The 24,277-nt window shown below is 34.5% G+C and overlaps 1 protein-coding gene across 1 annotated transcript; it reads left to right on the forward strand.

Annotated features, from left to right (window-relative positions):
* The first annotated feature begins 710 nt into the window (after window positions 1-710).
* Window positions 711-23,911, forward strand: LOC132545264 (von Willebrand factor D and EGF domain-containing protein-like). The gene is given in 24 exon segments (XM_060208937.1): window positions 711-888; window positions 1,341-1,505; window positions 3,270-3,529; window positions 3,932-4,021; window positions 4,687-4,832; window positions 5,279-5,489; window positions 8,794-8,879; window positions 9,073-9,142; window positions 9,252-9,440; window positions 9,953-10,161; window positions 10,464-10,725; window positions 11,034-11,186; window positions 13,645-13,828; window positions 13,963-14,153; window positions 14,720-14,968; window positions 16,053-16,173; window positions 19,725-19,984; window positions 20,641-20,730; window positions 20,996-21,141; window positions 21,730-21,940; window positions 22,371-22,456; window positions 22,666-22,735; window positions 23,749-23,775; window positions 23,777-23,911. Coding segments are annotated over 24 exon segments (3,789 nt in total).
* The last annotated feature ends 366 nt before the right edge of the window (window positions 23,912-24,277 follow it).

Raw genomic sequence — 24,277 nt, forward strand, 5'->3', positions numbered from 1 at the left:
AGATATAAATGTAACGCATATTTAACACTTTTAAGACTACTATAACTAGACAATATTTCTTTCTGATTAAAGGTATGCACGATGCATTGCAAACTACGATTAATTATTGCTGTCATTTTCTGTCGATAATGTAGTTTATACATCAACATCTGGTTTTCAATAATCCTTGTGATATTTATTTGTTTTTAGCTTTAAATTGACTTATTGGTTTGGCGAAAACAGATGTAAAACAGACATAGAGTAAATTCTGTTTACATTACAACATAGGATTTCTCTCTACTTTTTAAAGGATTATTCATGTTTTGTGTGAAATATTAAACTTATCAAAGACTTTTGTTGGCGATATTCATTGTCTCTAAATGTAACGCAGATGCACCTTTTTCTTTTGCGCTGCTTCTATATTGTATTGTATAAAAATGGCAGCAGCGGTGTACAGTATAATTGAAAATCATTGAGAACACCAGATATCTACTTCAAACACCTACGGCACTTGTAACACAAGCATTGTCATTAATATTGGTAAACAATTATTTATTTATCATTTCGTATATTCTTTAAGAATTTGTGTCAGATTTTCTTTTTTCAAACGTGTTTAGATGTTCTCGTACATCATTAGCAAAGAAAATAATCTTAAAGCAATTAATTCCTTTTCCAATCTAAATTTAGCCTTTTTATTTGAACCATGCGAGACGCAACGTATTCTACCCGACATGGACCAACGGGGTATCAATTCTACGCTTGGTCAAAGTGGCCACATCATTGATGACCACTACAACATCCCTGCCACAGGGGACTGGTTCAAGGTACAATCTCAACACATGCTCAACAACGTGTCTCTTATACAGGAACTAAAGACTTGTGGAACGGTATTTCCAATCTATTTAAACGGTAATTAAATTCGATACTACGTTTACAAGAATTATTTTATAATGAGATATATTTTAACATGTATAACTCCATTTAACTTATTTTCCTGTACATGTAATGTACATCAAGCTATTGCATAGGAAGATAGGTTGAAAATGACCATGACGGACATTATTGTAGAATATTGAATATTTACATCGCAGTGAACCTATACATGTTGTTTAAATAAATAAATGATGATCTGACAGAAATACGTTTGTAGTTAAATGTATGGAAATAGTTATTTAATTTTTAAGTTCAGATCAAAAGTTTTCTCTTAACAATATGAAATATTTCCTATGGCTGCACAAGTATCAAATCTATCCGACGTTGTGAATATTTCTTTAACGCTTAAGTATGTAATATTTAATGGGCAAACAGTAACTTAGTGAAATAGATTAACATTGGTTAGATCAACTTATGCATGGTTTCAGGAAGTTTACCTAACGCCCAGGACGGGATCGTGGAAAGGATCGCCTGTACTGTTGGTTTTGGCAGTGTTTGTCGCCAACCAATGAACATCCGGATAAAGATGTGTGGACATTATTCTGTTTATTTTCTTCAGAGACCGGCCAGCACTTCGTCAGCATATTGTTTTTGTAAGTATTCGATTAAACTATACACATCTGTTTATATCGTTTGGTTGTATGCTTGCATGCTTATTTTGTCCATATGAGTGAACTTCCAAAATTCTTTCCAAACAGTACAAAAGCAGTAGGATGACGTATGATCAATTAAGGATGGGTGCGTTATTTTCTTCAAGGTCCACTCTTTTCTGTGCTTTAAACTCGTCTCCGAATACTTCGTTTTAACATAACTGATTAAGTGGTGGTATGGCGAAATATTTGCCGCTCACCTAGACGACCGGGACTCGGTTTCCCGGTCGAACATGAAAAAGGTTGAGATGAGAGCGGGAATGAGAGTGAGGATGGGGATTGAGTGGGGACAGGGTGGGCATTGGGTGTGGGGTTGGGGTGGGGATCATCGGCCTGACCACGTATTTTCCTTCTTCTATCTTGATTCAGTTCGGGCCAAAAGATCATAACGTACCTCATGAAACTTGTTCACAAACCCGAAAATACAGAGCAATACAAAAATTCTTAGATATATATTTATCTCAGTGATATCAGTGAAAATACAAAATGATTCTAATTGACAAAATAGATAAAATGCTTCACAAACTAGTTCTGAAAGATATAATAAATAATAAGCTTCACCAACTAGCTCTAAAAGATGAAATAGATAATAAGCTTCACAAATTAATTCTGATATATATATAATACGCTTCTTTTCATATATGGTAAGTAATAAAATTTGGGACTGGTAGGTGTCAAAGATTTTTTTTAAAATCAATATTTCTTTAATCGATAGAAGAAAAAAGCAACTATAGAATAAATTTTGAAAAAATGAAATCACTTGTTTATCTTTAAAATTAATGAAGAGGCGTATAGAAAAGTTCACCGTAATATAAGACTTCATCCGAACCTGGAGTGGTTTACTTTTTTCTTTATTTCTTTTCTGCCTCAAAAACCTATTTTACCTTGTAAAGTTTAACTGAATGAACCATATCATCAACCGTGGTGAGTTTTCATGTGAGTTTCATTTATACATGTACTTATAGTGATAGTATTCTTCATTGTTCATAATAATGACCAATCATCATGTTTTTAATCATATAATCACCGTTCCCATGTTTTATTTTCTGCTCCTTGAGAAAAGTGTCTGACAACAGACGTCAGTATAATTTCAATAATCAGTTTCTACTATAAGAGGTATTGAACCTAATCAATCAAACTTTTGCTTGTTTTACCTTTTAGTGTACCCAAGCAAATGTAAGTACAGTGCTGTCTTTATCAATAACTACCAAGCTAGCATACCGCCAACTTATCCTTGAGAATGAATTCCTATGAAACTCCCTAAACATGTTCACTACCCTCGCACTCCGCTATTTCTCGCATATTTCACAAGGACCTACATCTCTATGCAATTTTTCTTTAATGTGACCAGGCTTTTCTGATGTCCTACCTGCAATGTTTTCATTGAGTCAAAGGGATCAATGTTCCTTTTTGTGTTATAAACAACTGTTGTCATTTATGATTGAAACATGTGCTGATTTTTAATCAATAAATGATGAATATGTATCCACTAATCATTATAAGTTATTTGTTATTAGTTATAGAACCATGATGTTATCGCCATCCTCGTTATAATGCCCATATCGATACATTATTTACAACAATATGGTAGAAAAGTCAACGTTATGTGTCAATTTTATTGAAATGTCGTCATGCGATGTTCGACTGTGGAATGTACCAACATATATAGTGAAGAAAATTGACAAATTTCTCTAATTTGTTTTAAAGCCTTGCCGCCAAAGCTTGGAATCCCTAAACCTGTCGTGAATGTTTCACTCGTCGACATGCTAAGTCCTGTGTTCAACATCAATGTGCAGAGTTTACAATTCATCTGTGATTTCACACTGTTAAACGAGGACGTTCAGTATGAGGTCATATGGTATATAGACGGACAGGCTATCAATGAAACCAAGACTGCAAACAAAACAGACATGGACCAATTGGTTTTAGAAGAAGGACATGGTCAACTGGAGCGACTCGGTGTGAATGTAAATAGCATCTCGTATTTTCGAAAAGTTTACAACAGTTTTTCTGTCAACTATACATATATCGAAGCCAACGTTTGAATTACGTATAACTAATTCGACATTCTACGCCTTTTCTCGAATTCTAATATTTACTTGTAAAATTGTATACAATGACGATTCTTGTATATTTCTTTGTAATGGATGTCATAATTACAAAGTTAATGATCATGGATATTGTTTGCACGTATGTTTATTTCTGAATTCAGAGATAAAGATAAGACAGTCGATGAAGGCATTGCCGTTTGGATTTTCATGCGTCGTCGAACATAGAGCTTTTTGCTAGATTTATCGTCCATACATGTAATTAGAAGAACAAACTTCTGTTTTCTATACCTCTATGCATACCGTCAGTATCTGTTGCAGGTGGCTTGTGCTGTAAGAGCCCGATTGACATCGGATGAAATGCCTGGACAATTGTCTCCAATAAGCGATCCATTTTATGCAGGAATCGAGGTATGCAGTCCCTACGTCTTGAAGTGTATAGGATTGGAATTGATAATGAATCTACAGATACTACACAGCAGTATGTTTGTCAATGCATGTTATAAATCATCAAAAATTTCATAGCTGAATATATATGCATTAAATAAGTTCAGAAAATATATTTGAATACATGCAAAAGTTATATTGTTTATCGCTTTTATTTCAGGTTTTAAGTTTTTTCTTATTTTTTTTTCTTTTATTTTTTTTTTTACTTTCTTTAGAATTAATCCAAGGACAGGAAATATTAATTTTAAGTGTGAAAATAATGCTGTATAGATGGTAGTTTACTCGGTTCAAAATTTTCGTGATTTTATTTTAAACCGACCGATTGGTATATTAATGAATGAAATATTCGCGATTTGGATGTAAAATGACGTCTTATACACTCCCGTCACATTATTTCAGGGAGTAAACTTTCGCGACAACGTTTATGTACCGCAGAATAGTGAAAATAGTGAAAACATTTATAGACCTGTTTTCCGACGAATACGATGACTTATTAACCAAACTGACGATATTTCTATCTGCTTGCGACTTCATGTATTTACAGTTTCTCGACAAATCACCCTTTGCACCTGAAAATAGAAGATAGATTGTTGTATATCGATAATTTATGACTATTGTGTTTTATGCAGTCTACACCTTCAGTAACCTTGCATAGAGAAACTCCGAAGGCACATATTGTAGTTAAACCCACAGTACCCATTGGCTGCCCGACATTGTTTCAAGATGGCTGCGAAGTGGTGGTAGAATTGATCATTCCTGAGACGTACAAGTGTAGGTAAGATCAACATAGGTATTTTCCACAAGACCAATACGTGAATTTACGATTAGGATGTAGCAACACAAATCAAAGTTAGGTACAAGAGAAAAAATAGATGTGAGCATAGTAAGAGCTGATGTGAGAAATGTTCTACTTTCATTGATATTTCCTAGGGTCAATATGATGCCACATTGATACTAAAACTACATTTAGAGAACATGAGATCTTATTAATTATTTCCGGAACACTGATCTTCTGGCATTTACAACATTTACAGTTTGAATCCGTTTTATCGATTTCGAGTGAGGTGCACGATGGAGCTAATGCTAGGCCATGCTATTAATTTGTTCAAGTACGTCTATGACAAAACAAAAGTTATTTGCATCTTACATGTATGGGTAATACTTTATAGATTTTTTTATCGTAAATGTAAGAAGAAATGTTCATTTTTAAAAACATTACAGGGGCAGCGTTGGAGCAGTTCTACCTGTTGGGGCCCAGACCTGTGGCACACACATCCGCCATGATGAGTGGGATCAAGAACATAATATCTACATCGCTTGGTTGGACGATCAGACGTACAGCGGACATCCAGACAGCTATAGAATCAGTCTTCGTACAGCTATCAATAACTACAATCCTATCTGGAGTGAAGTCGTTCTCAATGACGTTACCGTAAGTACAAATAGAACGTAGTAAATAGAAAGATATCGTTGAGTGATTTCAAAGATCTATCAAATTTAGTAAAAAAATAATTATAAATTTTCAACATTTTAACGTGTTGTGCGGGCTCGGATGCAAATGAATGAAATACGCAAAACCAGGATGATAAGCAAGGGCACAGTGAACAGAAACCAATAGTACAGGATGAGATAGATTTCTAGGAAGATTGAATGTTATGAAAAACGGACAGTATCAACGATAGGTATTATCGCCTGAATCAGGTTGAAACACTTATTTTTTACACAAGTCTTGATTTGTATATTTTACGTGGCGTCACAAGTTATCAAGTTTCAATACATTTTCTTTGCTGATCTTCTCTTTTAACAACTACGTATTTGATGAATATTACTGATGCAAATGTAATACATTAAATATGTCGCCAGCACAATTATGAACTTGTTAATTTACATGTAGATTTTGTAATGAATCTGTTTTCGTTTGCTGTCTATGTACGGTCATACATATACTGGGATTGATACCTACAGTATACTTGGCAAATAGAAAAATCACCACCGAACGAAACTGTAGCATAATGCATATTCTTTGATATGAAAATTCATTAAATTTAATTGTGAACTTTTCATCCAATCTTATAAACAAAATTACTGTATTTAGGTATCATATAATTTTTACAAGGCATAGATGTATTACATGAGAACTAAAACTAGAACTATCAAATCTAGTAAATGCCAATATTTGTTTTTAGTTTTAGGTTGTTTTCTATTATGTAGAATTGTGTTTATATATAACGTTTCTAATACTACCACAACAGAGTCTGTTTTTTTTATAAAGGAGTTCATATTAAAAGTTCTTGGGTTAAAAAATTGAAACAAATGCAATCATTTTTTCAACATTTTTTTTTTCGTTTTTGTTGACGGGATATGATAGTTTTTGTTATATCATGTTTTATTACATTCATCATATAATTCTGGGCTTTTAAATATTGTTTTAGTCGTCATAGTTTGACATCCTGTATTGTGCCTTTGTAACCTTACAATATAAATCAGTTGTAGTCACACATCTAGATATGGTTGAACTAGCTCATCTAAAATTGTTTTTACGTTTCTGCACACTCTGTCGTGTAACAAATAGACGGATGTCGAGAATACCGATTTATTGATCAATTTAACGTGTATATGTATCAATCATATATATGATCAATGAAGAAATAATGAAAGTAGGGACAAGAGAATTGTCAAATTTTGAGGCATTCTGCACCTTTATCAAGACACAAAATATCATTTTATAAGTTACATAACATACACAGAATTTAAAAGTTGCAAACTATAACACGAACGGTGATGTAGTGTGACCAAGGCCCATTATAAGCTAATGTTTCCAAGATGGCAAATTAACATTAACTCTTGGTGTACAATGTGTGATATCCACTGAGCGTATATGTGCGATTGCAGTTTCCAGGGTAAAACTCCGAGAAAAACGGTTGTCTGTCAACCTGTGTCCTGTTCTTGAAGAAGAATCAGTGATTAAAGATCAGAATTTGTATTGTAAAGAGTTGAATAGATGTATGTATAATAAGCATACAAATATCTTTGATAAGAATCACCAATTAAATGCACAAGATGTATATAAAAAAAACATTCGCATTATGCTCGAATAATCCCATGATCAGTCAACTCGACCCGAAAACTCGCCCTAAAAAACTTTATTTTCTTCTTCCTAGGTAAAGTTCAAAGTCGGAGGTAATTCTAAATATGACGAATATAGAGGTTGAAACACTGCATAAGAATTGCAATTTTGAAAATGGTAAGGGCAAAATAGATAATTATCCAGTTAAAAAAATCCCTGTATGGCACATTCATAGGAGTTACATGTGTGGAGTAGACTATAACGACTACAAGGTATGTCTACTGCACCCATTTGATAAACCATGTATAGAGCATCTCTCATCCATGTCGGGAGAAGAGCAGGTTTAAAACTGCTTGATCAAGTTGGTCCTTACCGGGGTGTTGCTGGTCGCTCCAACTCCTGTAGTGGTCCTTGGGTACCACCTGTATGTCATGTCACGTATGGCTTGGAATGCTGAACTGTCTTGCTACATTCCGGGCGTATCAGCTGAATGGAATACCGGTGGTTGTTGATCCCAATATTAAGTATTGTTTTGCTCTCTCCTACATACTGCGTACATTACTTGGCACAAGTGATCAAGCATATTAAATTGGCCGATGTGCAGTACTGTGGGATGTGGTTGTTCTCTCCGTTGACTCCTGTTTGAATTAACTGGTGCTGTGAGAGTAGGGAGTAGAGACAAAATCTTGCATATCTTACTGTTGATGTCTTGTAACAACCAATGACAGTAGTAGAAGTTGTAGGTAGCTCACAGCTTACATTCAGGTCTTCGATATTTTTTCAGCATGCGATAAGCTATATTTGGTGATTCAGGGTGATATTGTGAAAATGTTCTGGGTGTTATTGAACAACAGCAGGGTTTGTCAGTGATTGCGGAAGATCGTTGACAATGGTGGCATGCTTGGGTGAAAGGTTACCACACAAGGTACTCTTCCAGTTTCAGTAGGTCTTTGCATTCAAGTGTATTAGCCCTAAACTGGACTTAATTCTTGCGATTTCGCGGTCGATCAGAACTGCTTCATATCCCCTATGTTAGAGACATTATTGTATGAGGTGGGTGAACTCTAGAGAAGCGAATGGTGAGTGTCCGTGGTTTTATTGAATATATCCGTGAGTATAGCTTCATTGGTGCGTATGCAACAAATGCCCAACAAAACGCAGTTAAACTCTGGAGTTCTGTGGAACTCGTTCGCAAAATAAATGAATTTCTCAAGAGATTACCGGACGGGTGTCCACTTGATCTCAATATCATCAATGGATATTAACCAGCTGAGTGGTTTTGAGTAGACTGCTGCAAGTAGCCTTGCCTTTCAAGGCGGCCAATAAATATGCGAACATATGATGGCACCATCTTGGTGCCCATGGCCATGTAGAATACATGTTAAATTACATGACGATCAATACGGTAGATCTAAAATACATTCCTACAATGCGTATGGACATTGTTTGATAACCAAACCCCCAACCCAATCCCCCTCTCCTTGACACACCCATACAATAACTATATCTTATAAAGGATCTCTACACACTGGACACGAATATCTAAACGAAAGAATTAAAATAAAAAAATGATGATGTAAAACTCTTTTAAAGCGGTTTTGTTGAAACTATACTTGTATAAACTGTCTACTATTTTTTAGCACTTTTTGAGTTTAAATATTTCTTCTAGGTTCTGATGGAAGATAATACAAAGGTTTGGAAGGGAAAGGAATGTCATGCTATATGTGACCCTCACATGAAAACGTTTGATGGAAGGTACTTTTCTAGTCATTTCACTGATGACATGATTAAATACACGTTAATGTTGGTTACTAATCATGACGTATTCATTTTATATAATTGTGAAAAAATGAAGGGAAATAAAAGAAGAAAGAGATTGTACACATAAATGAAAGTTGGCGTCTTAAAGTTGCATTGTATTAACTTTTTGAAACTATTTTTTTTTCAGGAACTATGAGAATCAGAACGATGGAACATTTATCTTGTATGAAAATGATGACCCTAGCAGAAAGGTCCAGGTAACTGACATGTTATTGGTTCGAGTCCTAGCTCATCTGTACAAATGGAACCACAACAAAACAATGTTCATATAAATGTTTATCTAATATATATTTTGCGTGTGTGTAGGTGCAAATGAAGGTGACTCCCTGTAACCCCCCGGCCCACGTGTATTGTGTATGCGCCATTGCTGTACGGGCAGGAGGAGATGTTTTCGTCATTGACCGCTGCCCGGGAATATATCGTCCCGTATTTCAATTTCGCTCCTGTGAAGATTACTTATTAGATGTCAGGAAAATCAACGACAATGTTTACAAAGTACTGTCATAAATCTTCCAATTTTTTAATTAAAGACATTGCGTACCTATATTTTAATTTTAAAAATCCAACAATCGTTAATATAAATATCTAATGTTTAATTAAATGTCTATAACAGAGGAGTAATATTGAGTGTGCGGACATGATTCTTTGTCAGTTTTTAAGTCGATATGCCCCTTTTATTCAGACAACACAAAATACTTAAAAGAAAGCATCGATTGACGAATAAATACCTGTAGCCTATATTAGAAAAAATCCAAATCGAATTTGTTCGATGATCAAAACAGGCGTTCCTTCATCATAGTGTAGCCAAAGAGAACATATGTTATATAAAATAGAAATATTTAGTTTGTACTTAGTATTCTAGATACGTTTCTCTACGGTTGATGTTGTTGGTATCACTCCTCTATCATCTAATATCAATAATGTTGTAATATGTATCCAACGAGACTCGTTACCCTTATCGGATTAACCCGTCATTTATACTAACCACAGTATTGATTTATTCTTAGATATACCTACCTAGTGGTACCTACCTGAATGTTCACTTGTGGCATTACACTGGTAAAGACGTGATGGACTTACATATGTATCCGTCCGCGGCCGATGTTTTCCATACACGTGGTTTATGTGGAACTCTAAACGGACGAACGGACGACGACTTTTCCACACCTGATGGACAAATTACTGGAGATAACAATATTTTTGCCACTTCATGGCGGTAATGGCTCCATTTTGATGCATTCCAAAAGTGAAAAAATGAATTTTTTCCCCATCATCAACTGATTTGCTGCACTAATTAGTAGCACCATCCAAATAGTTGCATGTGCTATAGATAACTAAGTAATTGGTCATTTTAAGGTTGAAAAGTAAAATCAAAACGTTTCCGGAAATACTTTATTCATTTTCATAACATTATTAAATGTCAGACTTGATGTTTGAAGTTATTAAAGTATGAGAACTGTACAGTAACCCTCGAATCATTATGACAGTGTGAACAATTGATACTTCTATATTTCGTAGAGTTACTAATCAAGATGAAAATCTCATTACGATGTCTGCTGGCGCTCTTGAAAATTTGACAATCTGGAACAGAACAGAGAACACACAGTTCTGTACGTGTAATGGACCGTCACGCAACATTTCATGTACACATGATGCTATAGCAACGTGTGTTAGGGATGACGAATCTCCCGTAGTAAAACAGAACCGATGTCGGAACAGGAGGTCAAGGTCGTTACTACCAATCGATCTTGTGCCAACATCAACTGCTCCACTTGCCAGTGTAAGCAATTTCAATAATACGTTCAAACAAAGACGTTCTGCTGCTAGAGGACTGCAATACCTTGTTTAATTGTATATTCCTATATAATTATACAATCCCCTGAACTTTAATTATGTATTGTTTAATTAACATTTTTGTATTGCTTTTTTAGTCACATTTATAGTGCGAAATTAAATGTTAAGGTAAACGTTTCATTTTATATAAGATAATTATGTCTCAACTACCTGTCTTCATTCTGACCCATACAAATGTATGTGTTTGCAATAATCAAACAACCGATGTTTTACCTGTTCCTTTACTTGTCGTAGGCGATGCCTTTACAACAGCAATGGAATGTGACAACAGCCACAAACTACTGTGAGAAATTTCTCAAAGGATCGACATCATTCAATACTTGTGCCAATAAGGTTCCAGCAACAGATCCGGCCAATTCTATCGACTCGTGTGTCCTTGATATCATGGTTTGTAGCTTTAATTATGTTTATAAGCTTGATTCATTCCTGAAAATGTGCACTAAAATACTTGTCACGTGTTTTTATGTTAAGCACAAATTCAAAATGATGATTAAATAAGATTTTTATTTCATTTAATCAGAGTTTTATGTAAATAATCGTTGCAACTATGAAGCAAATTATCTAAACAGAGCTTGATATATATGTATGTATGTATGTATGTATGTATGTATGTATGTATGTATGTACGAAATTTCTCAGCTGACTTGTCGAAGCACCAGACTTCCTCATCTGACTTGTCGAAGCATCAGACTTCCTCAGCTGACTTGTGAAAGCACAAGAATTCTTCTGCTGACTTGTCACAACACCAGAATTATTGTGCTGACTTGTCAAAGCACTAGAATTTCTCTGCTGACCTGTCAAAGCACAGCTTTTCCACGTTGGTGTACACTCCATAAGTGATTACTTGGTTTGTTGACTACAGAAACATATTTCAATGTATCTACATATTTTATAGTAAACACTCATCCCCATCTTAACCGAGATATTACCGCATATGCGTGTTGAAAAAGTGAGTATTGTAAAGCTTCTAAACGACGCGGAAGTTTTAATCTATGGTTCATTTGAACACTAAATTTATCGACTACTGAATTATGAAGCTACATACTATACTGTTTATAAATTAGTTGTCTAGTGTACTGTGGAGCATTATGCACTACAATGTGAAGCAATATAAAAATGTTAGAAATCTGTGCCAAATTACATGTGTATCTTACAACAAAGTAGTTTTGCTTTAAATCTTCAGTGAACGGAGATAGTTTTGAAACAGTATAATATATGCGACTGAAAAATAAATACATTTGTAAGATGGTATTTATCATTTAATTAAGTATGTAATATCCGAATTTTCCTTAAATTCAAAAGAAAGAGCAATGTACTAAAATATGTTTGGCTCGCGTACGTATAGATACAGAGATAAACTCCTGTTTACAGTCTATGCTCTTTGCCCAGGGACTAGTCAGCCACACTACCGAGTTACAACATTCACGTGTAGCCACAGACAGTTACACCTTTCGTTCATCCTTCTCGAAATTGCAATTAAGATATAAAACATTTCTACATTTATATAATGATGATTTAAAAGATAATGATAAGGTTGCTGCGGCCATGGTTACGCGAGATGAAACCTATGGATGCCGGCTACCGAACAACGCCTCAAAATTCTCGGCGGAAGCGCCAGCTATCTACCTCGTCCTTGAATATATTCAAAGAAAACAAAGTAATTAGAGCTGTTATCCATTCATACTCTCTTTCTGTTCTATAGAGTCTTAGCAATAGAGATATCGAGAATATTTCATTCGTAATACATTAATACTATATTATGAACTTGCCTTTAACTTTCGTATTGCTTTTTGCTGAATTCCTGGGCACATGGGAATACCAGGCAATGATAAAGCAGACCGTGCCTCAAAGGAAGCGTTATCGATACCACCTCTTATTTTAAACTGTATCTTATTGATTTTAAACCATTTATCAAACAAATTTAAAAAGTTCAGTGGCAGGAGGAATGGAATACATATACCAATAACAAATTGCACTCCATAGGATCTGATGAGCCATTCACCGTTAGATATTTTTACTGGACTGCATTGACCTTCTGTCTACTCGAGAATGTTTTTATCATAACAATACATGTCTAAAATCCCTTTTTGAATCTGTTGAGATTTGTAAAATTCCTACATTACCTGAAAGATGTTGGTCTTTATAATGGATTATGACTAACCATTTTAATCTCTTGTGTTAACATACCCATTTAAGATTTTAACATTGGTCTTTTACCTTTTGGTTTGTTAAATGTTATTTCCTTTTGGATCGCTTTGTGTTTTACCTTTTGATGGCCCTAATGACTTTTGATGTGTTGACGGGCCGTTAAGAATGTGTTCTGTTCTCTACGTTTTTAATATCTTCAGTATTTTATCAACATTTAGGCATCGTTTAGATAAAAAACAATCCTTGTAGCCCACCTCTGTATCTTGTTGTACTTTAACATATCTTTCTATGAGAAATCTGTGTCTGCTAATTGCTTTAGTTTTATGATCTATCTCATACGTGTCGATACGTTATACCCCATTTTTGTTGATACACAATATAGGAGGCAAATTGTACTGATTTTATGTACAATTGTCCTATAATATTGCAAAATTGGACGCTGGAAAATTGTCATCTTTTTTTTTTTTTTTTTTTGTCACAATTGATTTAATATGTCATTAATATATGATCTTTGAACAACAACCATTCTTCCGTAGTTCTTGTAAGGACAACTATGAACAAGTGTTACCATGCTAACACAAAAACTACTTATTACCGATAAGCTTGCAAGTGTAATAATAAACACGAGTTATTTATATATTTGTTTGACAGAAGCTGGTAAACGAAACAATGCAAAATAGTGTAATATTATTTAAAGGCTACCCAGACAACTGTATGGGCTACCTCTGCTAGGGAATCTCTGAAGTCCGTCTGTCTGAAGGAACTGAAACAGAACACGACGTACCAGGAGGAAGATTCGGCTGACCAACCTTCCATTGCCCAGCAGATCAAGGCGATAACCTGTCCAAACGAATGTAGTGGATATGGACATTGTGACAATGGTAAGTTCATCAAGATCATAATGAAAAAGTCATCTAATTGCAAAATTGACTTTATTATACCACAAGCGCAATTTATTCCAGATAACGTACAACGGAACTGATTGAGTATTTAAGTTGTTTATTTATCCGTTTAGGTACCTGCGTTTGCACCAGATTTTATGGAGCATCTGATTGTTCAGTAGACATCCGGGTACCTCCCCAAATACACGGCGTGAATGTCGACACCAGCGGCACTTGTGATGTCAACGAGTGTCATCTGGCGATAGTTGAAGGAGATACTTTTGTTGATATCGAGACTCTGACGTGTCATAATACGCTGTATAAGGTTGAAACTGTTTTATCTTTCTTGTGCTTCAATCCCTTTATAAACATTTTTCTCTTTCTTTATATAATTTTTATGAATGCTGGTAGTTGATAATTTCCTACAACTATGTATTTTTATATTTTGATTGATAGTTGTCATGTTTCTGCTATTTTTATATTTTGAATGATAGTTGTCATGTTTCTGCTATTTTTATATTTTAATTGATAGTTGTCATGTTTCTGCTAATTTTATATTTTGATTGATATTTGTCATGTTTCTGCTATTTTTATATTTTGATTGATAGTTGTCATGTTTCTGCTATTTCTATATTTTGATTGACAGTTGTCATGTTTCTGCTATTTCTATATTTTGATTGATAGTTGTCATGTTTCTGCTATTTTTATATCATAATTTATAGTTGTCATGTTTCTGCTATTTTTATATTTTGATTGATAGTTGTCATGCTTCTGTTATTTTTGTATTTCGGTTAATAGCCGTTTGTTGTATTATATATTAAAAGATAATTTACTATGATGAGTGAAGCATTACCTTCTACCTCTACAATATCAATTACTTTGTTACTACAGATATACATCAACGGTACAGAGGAATCCTATATGCAGATGTCAACGCCTGGACACTTCAACACACTGATGGAAGTATTCTGTCCGCTACCGCTCGTCTCACGTCTCATGTGCAGTAACGTGTTTGCCTACAGGTGGTCACTTGGGGTCAGCAATGACGGTCACCACGATGGGAATATATCTGATATAATAATCTACAACGGACTTTGTCAAAGTGTTAACCAAAGTACATCACCGTCAGTAACGATGCTTGTATGTAAATTACTCTTAAATGGTTTTGGCCACGGCTTATCATAATTCCATATTTCAACTAAAATGAAGCAATAATGTGTGTTGTCCTCAGTATCTCGTATCCCTCGGAGGTATCACCTTATAAGACCTGTGTACACACATCAACTCTAGTTTCATTTAAATACGTTCAAATCGTTTAAAAGTAAAACCTGCCTTAATATATGAGTGCGTTTTTAATTTCCTTGTTAATTTAAAAGAGGCACGACTATATACAATTACGTGAACGACTTTGTCTGAGGTCAAAGCATATATACATATTGCGCCAGAACAAGTTGTAGATTAACTACAGTTAAATTTTACATTCAATTGAATGTTTTCAATGCGTAGAAATGCCACGATTGTTACATAACGTAGATGTGCATTTTTGAAAAATAACGAACTTGTGTTGTATTTCAGTATATTCTCTTTGTCGATTAAAGTGATAAATGTCAAAACCAAATCAAACAAGAATTTTATCATATCCATATATGTGTTGGAAAAACGTCGACATAACACTTTGACGTCACATGTACCACGTAAACGTTCATTTTATTAAATTTCGTAAATTTTGCGTAACGAATACGTTTGTAAAATCAGGTTTTTGAGCGGTGCTATAAAGGAGGAAGTTATATTTGGATTATGGTGTAACAAAATGTAGCAAAAACCAAAATCGTGACCAAAATCATTAAAGCTAGGTTTTTGAGTTTATGGAACTTGTTAGTAATAGGTGCGAGATCCGGTAGTAAATATTACTCAGTGTATGAAATTAAAATACTGAAGTCATATCTGCAAGCAAAATAATTCTCGAGGTTACGTTTTATGAATATAAATAAATGATATTTCAAGCAAAGTTACGACATTTCTATCAATTTCTTAATACATAGAAAAGACATGGATCGACTGACATTTTAAACAAATGATTCATTTTTGTTTATGGTGTATGTTTACTGCAGACGTCATATGCCACTCACAACACTAATAGGGGACAGGCCAGTCTCATCCCATTCATGATTTACGTTATATGAAATATACAATATGCTAAAACACCATACTGTTATTCTTTCAGGAACACTTTTGCTTTATTGGAGGACTCTGTGTTGCGGAAGGCAGTGTCAATCCTCTGGACTCGTGTTCAGTATGCAACACAAATTATTCTAAATCAAGATATGAGTGGAGCAGAAATCCTGGTATGAAAATTTGTCAAAAATGTTAATTGTCACAGCAGAAATCCTTGCATTTCAATATATCAATAAGGTTAATTGTTACAGCAGAAAAGGTCACTCTGGTTTAAAATGTACTGAAGATATTCACCAATTGTGACAAAGAACATGTATGGACATCATTATGTTACATTGTTGGCGTTAATTTTAAGATTATATTTGTTGGATTGATTCTCATTCATCCGTAATGAAACACTTAACCGAGTTAAACTATTGACGAAGGTCTAGTATTCAAAGCGATATGTTCCGCTACCAGCAAATTTCATTCGGTAAGCACCATATAATGTTCTTCTTAATTGCTAAATTCACGAAAAGCCATATGGATCCAAACATACGCGATTCGCCCGCCTTAATATTCATTTTTTGCTCTAGTTTTATTTTATTATTTCATCACATAGTTGTCTAAATCTATACCATTGGATAGCATGGTAATATGTAAAATACTGACATTATAAAGCATTCCAAAGGGTTTAATGTATTTGAAATGAAACTCCTTTTTCAGACATTTATTTCACATAGGAGTTTGTGTATTTTTTTTTTTTTTCCATTCTTGACATTAGCTTTCACCGTTTTGGATTTTTCTCAGTCGCCTCCTACGTTTCAACACTTTAGGTACTGACGGGTCGCTTTAGAAGGACAACATATTTATATAACTTTTTCCATTAATATTTGGTTCTATTGCATCCAGTTTGTCATTTTAAAAGTTGCAATTCTCTTGTGGGGCTTTGTACAATTTTCTAGATCTTAGGTAGTAGACACTGATGGTGAACTTTTCGTCTCCGATGTTTGCTCTAATCTGCATGTCACATTTCAATTCGCTAAAATAGTGGTGAGGTCAAGAATACACATACATACACTCTCAACCTTGATTTGAAATGATTAAATATTGAAAATTATTACCATTTTTTGGGGCAGTGGAGCACCTTCAACGAGTTAGGCAATCAAATTCATTAAGGAACCCGAGAAGGAGGAAACAGCTGTGTGATGCAGATTCAATTTAGTTTTATTATATCAATTCATATACATGTTTTCGAATGTGTTGTTTATTTGTGTGTCTTAAACACAATATATTTTTTTCAAAAAGAACGCACTTTTGTTTTACCCATAAACACATATGTTGCTGGCATGTTTATATCAATAACAATGTCTCATTCATACTTCTTTGTTGGTTGATACTTTGTAAACGATTGTTGATCGTCTCTAGATTACTGCCTGTTAGATGGTATGTGTATGGCTAATGGAGAACTGAAGAGGGACGACAACTGCTCGCGGTGTGATGTTTCCATATCTATCGACAAATGGAGTCTAAACTTGGGTAACATTAAATGAAATATTTTGATCCAACAAGCTTTGTTTCCAATAATAAAAATAACATATCAACATGGCAACATAATCATTATTCAAACTGAGACCAGGTGTTCCGGATTAGTAAGCGTCTTTTGTTTCATCGACGACACCCGCCATGTACATTGGTCAAATTAAGAAAGTAATGTCACGTTCTCAAATGCTAACAAGGTATACAACGACGAAACCAATAGACAAACTAACGATAATAATACGAATCAGAAAGTATCAAGCTATTGTTTCTATTTTACATGGTCTTGTACTTTCCTGTGATCGATCTACATAAAACTTTATTCCTTTCAGGACCAACATAAATTATTCCTACTTACAGAATCGAAGGATTAAATATCAACTGCCACTGTATTCGTACAATAAATATAAGTATGTGACTATAAATCACTTCTGGAGAGAGAATATATTGCAGAAAAGCTTAATTCAAAACATTTCAGTGGAATCTAAGGCATTAAAACGTTTCTAATAAGCCAATTATAATATCATTTTCTTTACGTTCGTAAAGAGAACATCGAATGCAGGGATAGACACATCGAGACCACCACTGTCACAGGTAAGTTATGACTTTCCTACACCAAATGATGTCTTATGATAATGTAAATCAGTTAAAACAACAAATTATTCAAAATAATGCATAATAAAGCAGTTGGAATATATGCGAATGTACCTACCGCCATTTCGTCTGTGTCTTACAGATATATTTACTCCCGAGAGCAAAATAGCTGAATTATATGAAAAGTGAATATGGAAAAAATACGTTCAATCTCTGTTTGAACTGTAGAAGTTATGTTAATATCATACATATATTATGGACTATATATCAAATGTAGCATTTTGCTATTAATGGATTTACCATGGTTTGACTATAAATCGCTTTTCGGGATTTTTTTTTTCTCAAAACATTAAGATCGTAAAATCTGAAACTGTCCTACCTTACATAATATGCTATTTTCCCTTCACTTTCAAGCAAAAAACTAAATTAAGATATATGAATTCATGTGTAATTAAGGCTCTACAGAGGACCGCGATTTTTGGTAGAAATTCACCTCTATATAGTTCTGGCCGAATATTCAAACGGTTAGTGAAGCACAACTTGACAACACCTTTCTTTCACTTACAAAACTAGGAATCGAATTTTCAAAAGACCATATCGAGCCTCTCATGTCTTTTTGACCCTAGAAAGATTCCTTCGACTGACTATTCCCCAACCCGTTAAGTTCATACTACCCGTATCAATTTCATTGTTATTTTTAACAGTCTGTGCTCTATGACACCTTGTAATGTTAGGTTTTTCTCAAAAAAATTACTTCTTTAGAATCGTTTCACTTTTTTAGACAAATATAAGTTGATCTATTAACTCTTCGTCAATGAATGCTCGAAATCACACTCTACCGTCATTTTCTTGATCCTGACCACATAACCATTGACTGTTTCTCCTCTTCTTTACCGCACTGTTTAAGCAATTGACACGTTCTCCTATTACGATTTTTCGCAGTAACGAGTATGCCTTGGGGCTTGTGATTTCTAGAAATACAAGGACGTTGTTATCGTATTCTGCCATTCTAGTCTCTCTATGCAATACTCGAAAGTTACTTTGGCGTCTTGGTTTTCAACAATTATAGACAATAAAAAATATTGCAATAATAGTATGCACGTCGCGTTGCGTCACTTCATCACTCGTTTTAGACGGCGATTAAAAAAAACCCAACCAAAGTGGATTTATCGTTTAAACTGTTAACCGGTCAAAACCAAATGAATTGTACAAATGTACGCTCATATGAAAAACAATCCAGATATTGTAGTATGAATTGGTAAAAGCAGAAATCGCAAGGCATGGGACTGAGATTGTGAATAGGGAACGTAACTTGTTCATCTGCTGTTTTTAACACTGATGAGTGCATCAGTTATAATGCATTAGCATATATATGTACAAATAAACAAATAAAGTTAAGTGATGATATGATTTATTTTCTTTCAAATTTCTGCGACAACGCAATAACAAAAAACATGAAATAAGCAAAAATACACATTATGAGGATTTTCACAAAAATTGCAAAAACATCCCTATATACATGTACATAGTAAGTCGTAATATTATTTAAACACGAATTGCATTCAAGTAACATAAAATGCTAACGTTATGTTTGTTTTTTTATCGAAAGATTTGCCGCCAACGTATAACATACACAAACCTGTGGTGAATGTTTCAATCGTCGACAAACTAAGTCCTTTATTTAACGTAAATATGCAAAGCCTACAATTCGTATGCGATTTCACATTATTGGATGAGGACCTCGTCTACGAAGTTGTATGGTATATTGACGGGGAGGCTATCAACGAGACCAAGAGGGCTAACAAGACGGGCACAGACAGATTGGTTTTAGAGGAAGGACCAGGTCAACTGGAAAGGCTTGGTGTCAACGTAAATCTTTTTGAATTACTTAAATGTTTCTCCTTTTTCCAAATCGTGCATGGGCATATCTAAAAGAAACTATTGTATATAACAGTAGGAAACCATCGATTTGAATCATTTGTCACATACAATACAAACAATTATTTGCAATATATCATAAGTATTGAATAAAGTGAAAAAAGATATTTGTTTAAAATTCTAATCTAAGGAAAACAAGAAAAAATATTAAGTTTTGACAATAGGAGTTGTCGAATGCGGACAACTTCTTTCCCATGTTTGAATATCGTGTAACGGAATAAAAAAGAGGTAACTCTCGTCAATATATCAAAAATCTCGGATGTAAGTATGATGTAGTATCACTGACGAGTCCTAGAAGGACGAAACAGTTGATGATGTAGTATCACTGATGAGTCCTAGAAGGACGAAACAGCTGTATGATGTAGCATCACTGAGGAGTCCTTAAAGGAGGAGACAGCAGTATGATGTAGCATCACAATAGTTTGATATTTACTGCATTCTTGCCCAATAATAGATATACAATAGCCTTCGTCTAAAATGAGTCCCTCCTCGTGATAACTTCCATTGCATGTGTTCCATATCAACTATCCGATATTTTTATATGAAATATCTTTCAGCAAATGTTGCAAATTAACTTGACATTACAGGTTGCCTGCTCTGTTCGAGCACGATTACAACCAGATGGTGCTTTTGGGCTTATGTCACCTACAAGTGAACCCTTCTACGCAGGCATATTAGTACGTACTATATTTATGAAATAAATGATAAAGATGCAGTCTTTTCAGAGCAACTATAGCGGTGAACAAGTTTAGGCGCTCAAGCATCATTAAACGGTATACATCTTTCAGAAAGATCCATCCAATATCTATTAACAACTAGCATAAGAAAGAATTGCGTACGGACAAAAAGGACCACGGACGAGAAGAGTAGTTTCAGTTCATTGTCTTTTGTCAACAAATATGTTTGTGCAATATCGATTTTGCATTTTTTATTGTTATCCAGTCTACACCTTCAGTCACCTTGTATAGAGATAAACCAACGACGTATATTGTCTTGAAACCTACCGTACCTATTGGCTGTCCAAAGTTTTTTCAAGATGGATGTGAAGTGGTAGTAGAACTCATTCTTCCAGAAACGTATAAATGCAGGTAAAACACCAGCTCCCATAATATCAATGAGCTGCGAGTATTCCATGATGGCATTGTGCAAATACCTATATTCTCGTGTTCTTCAGTCGTCAAAAGTAAAGTGTAACGTTACAAAATAAAAGTGTTTCCAAAACGAGATGTCAGATTTGGCAAATCAATCGTTTACAAGTAAACTTTAAAGATCTTTAGTTTCCAGATATATTTTTGATATTAAATCATTAGGATATTGGACACTGAAAAATCATTTAAGCTTTCCGCATCAACTAATTACATCGTTGACTATGAACAATAGAATGAACAGGCGACTTATAATGCAAAAACATTAAGTTACAGTATCCAAAGTATCTGAAAAGATCATGGAAGGTACAATTTTTTCAGATTTGATGATTACTACATAATTGTTTTAAAAGCAACCAGCTGATTGTACAGATAAAAAACCTAACAAAAACGTCTACGTCAAATGAAGTTAGCCATAAGATTTCAAATACGGTATTGGAAAGTGGGGTCATTATAACACTGCCATTAATGAAGGATCGTAACGGGTATTAAAGTGAACCGATACCTGCATTTTACAAACTTCACTAACAGGGGCAGTGTTGGAGCTGTTCTACCTGTTGGGGCCCAGACATGTGGCACACATATCCGCCATGACGAGTGGGATCAAGAACATAAGATCTACATCGCTTGGTTGGACGATCAGACGTACAGCGGACATCCAGACAGCTATAGAGTCAGTCTTCGTACAGCTGTCAACAACTACAATCCTATCTGGAGTGAAGTCGTTCTCGATGATGTTACCGTAAGTAGAACTATAGAAATCTTACAAAATAAACGCAAGCATTTCACACAATTCAGTACACATTTAATATGTCAAATAAAGAATTTAACTGCCCTCTTCAGAAGCATCATCCTGCTACACTTCATTGTGCCAGAGCCCGACAAATGTAAGGCGAGTCACAAAAATGATATATGCTATTCAAATGAAAGGTGTAGATTAGGCATTGGGTAAGTGTTTGCTCTGTTATTAAACGAATTCCGTAAATTGTCCTACCGATTGAACTTATAAGAATATCAAATCCATGTGTAAAGTTTACACCTTCCCACCTTTCATGTGCATTTTATCCTCAATGTTTTGGCATATGTTCAAATGAATCTGAAGTATCGTTTCTAAACAAAACCGTGAAACATGTTTGTTTTTATTCATTTGTGTGGGATCTGACTTACCATAGGTTATAATGGACGATAACACACAACTTTGGAAAGGAAAAGAATGTCATGCTGTTAGTGATCCTCACATGAAAACTTTCGATGGCAGGTAAATTTAATAGTATATATGATAAAGACATAAGTAGTAATCTTTGCACGCTATCTTCTGTACTGATAACCTCAGTTTTGTTTATCACCGAGTGATCGACAAGAACAAGAAAGTTATCATTTATTTGTATGATATGGATATAAAGTATTGATGATGAATTCTAAATCAATGAATCATTATGCAGTAAAACTAATTTGTTTTCTTTTCAGGTCCTTTGAAAATCAAAACGCTGGCACTTTTATCCTGTATGAAAATGATGACGCTAGTAGAAAAGTCCAGGTATATTAATAACAGTCGATGTTATAAACATGTAGTCGGCGTTTTCAAACTATGACTTAAACAATGTCCTTTTTCTGATTACCACGTAATGGATACATACTATTTTTATAATTAAGTCTAAAAAAAGGGTAGCACTTTTTACCCCCTTTCTTTTTCTTCCTGCTTTCTTCTTCTACTTCATCTTCTTCTTCTTGCGTCTCAATTTGTCCGACACAATTCTCGAAAAACGAGAGATGTGTTTTGGTTATCTTTTTAATGAATATCGAATAATGCGGTGAGAGTCATTGATTGACTAAAATATAACAAGCTGTAACTGCAAAAAAACAAAAAAAAAACAAAAAACAAAAAAACAAAAAAAAAAACAAAAAAAAAAAAACAAAAAAAAATTGCCCGATTGAAATGAAATTTGGTGGGAATATTGATGACCATGTCGAGTTTTGTTTGAGACATTATTTTCCAAAATGCATGATGACCGCAGAAAGTGAATTTTAAATGTTCTCTAAATTTAATGAACATTAAATCATTGGTTGTGTCTCGTATTATGAACACAACGGTGAAATCATTTTTAATGCACAATAAGCATGGCCGCTAAGAATGTTTTAACGTTGATACTTTGACATTGTTAATGGCGATAGATCACTCTTTCGGTGTATCAGCTATCTATTGTCTGTGTCCTCTGTCATGCCGAGTCATGCATGACCGCTCTTTGATCTACAAGGTCAGGTATCATGATCTAGTGTGGATAGCATAAGCTTATTTCCTACTTCAGTTAGTATTAGTATATTGCTAGTAGGGGAAGTTTTGGGGGACTTATGCAACGGTTTCCGTTACAATTAGAGCTTGCAATATATAATTCAAATTTAATCTTGATGAATACATTGTGAACACAAATGGAAGAATGTGTGATATAGCACGCTATCAAAGAAGAATAGCTATAGCTTTAACAATATACGCTGAATGTATACACATCATCATATTGGTCTTCTACATTCTCGTTCAATGTTTTGTTGAAGGTACAAATGAAAGTAACGCCATGTAATCCCCCGGCTCACGCTTTCTGTGTGTGCGGTATTGCTGTACGTGCAGGCGGTGATGTTTTCGTCATTGACCGGTGTCCAGGGAAATACCGCCCGGTCTTTGAGTTCCGCTCATGTGAAGATCACCTCCTGGATGTGAGGAAAATCAACGAACATATGTACAAAGTAAATTAAGATAATTACTTCTGTTTTAATGACTGCAATTCTTTTCAGATATGTTTTGTTGATTTTTTCTATTATGTTCTTACAAATATATTTTTATGGTCCAAGAACGAGTTCTCATCATTTGACGAAAAAGATATCACATAATAAGTAATTTTCCTAATTTGGCGCCCGAATCCTTCGTTTTTTCGTAAAGGAAAAGCTCTAAGACTAAAATAAAATTAATAGTTAGTTCTTCCTTTTTCAAATTTCTATCGATTATGGAATCTTTACTAACCAATCATTTGTACCAAAGACACAGAGGAACACCCATCTGATGAATTACATCACTTGTTTCAATATG

Source organism: Ylistrum balloti, unplaced genomic scaffold, assembly GCF_031769215.1.
Source record: "Ylistrum balloti isolate Yb309-2 unplaced genomic scaffold, AGI_CSIRO_Ybal_v1 Utg369836, whole genome shotgun sequence".
NCBI classification, from domain to species: Eukaryota; Metazoa; Mollusca; class Bivalvia; order Pectinida; family Pectinidae; genus Ylistrum; species Ylistrum balloti.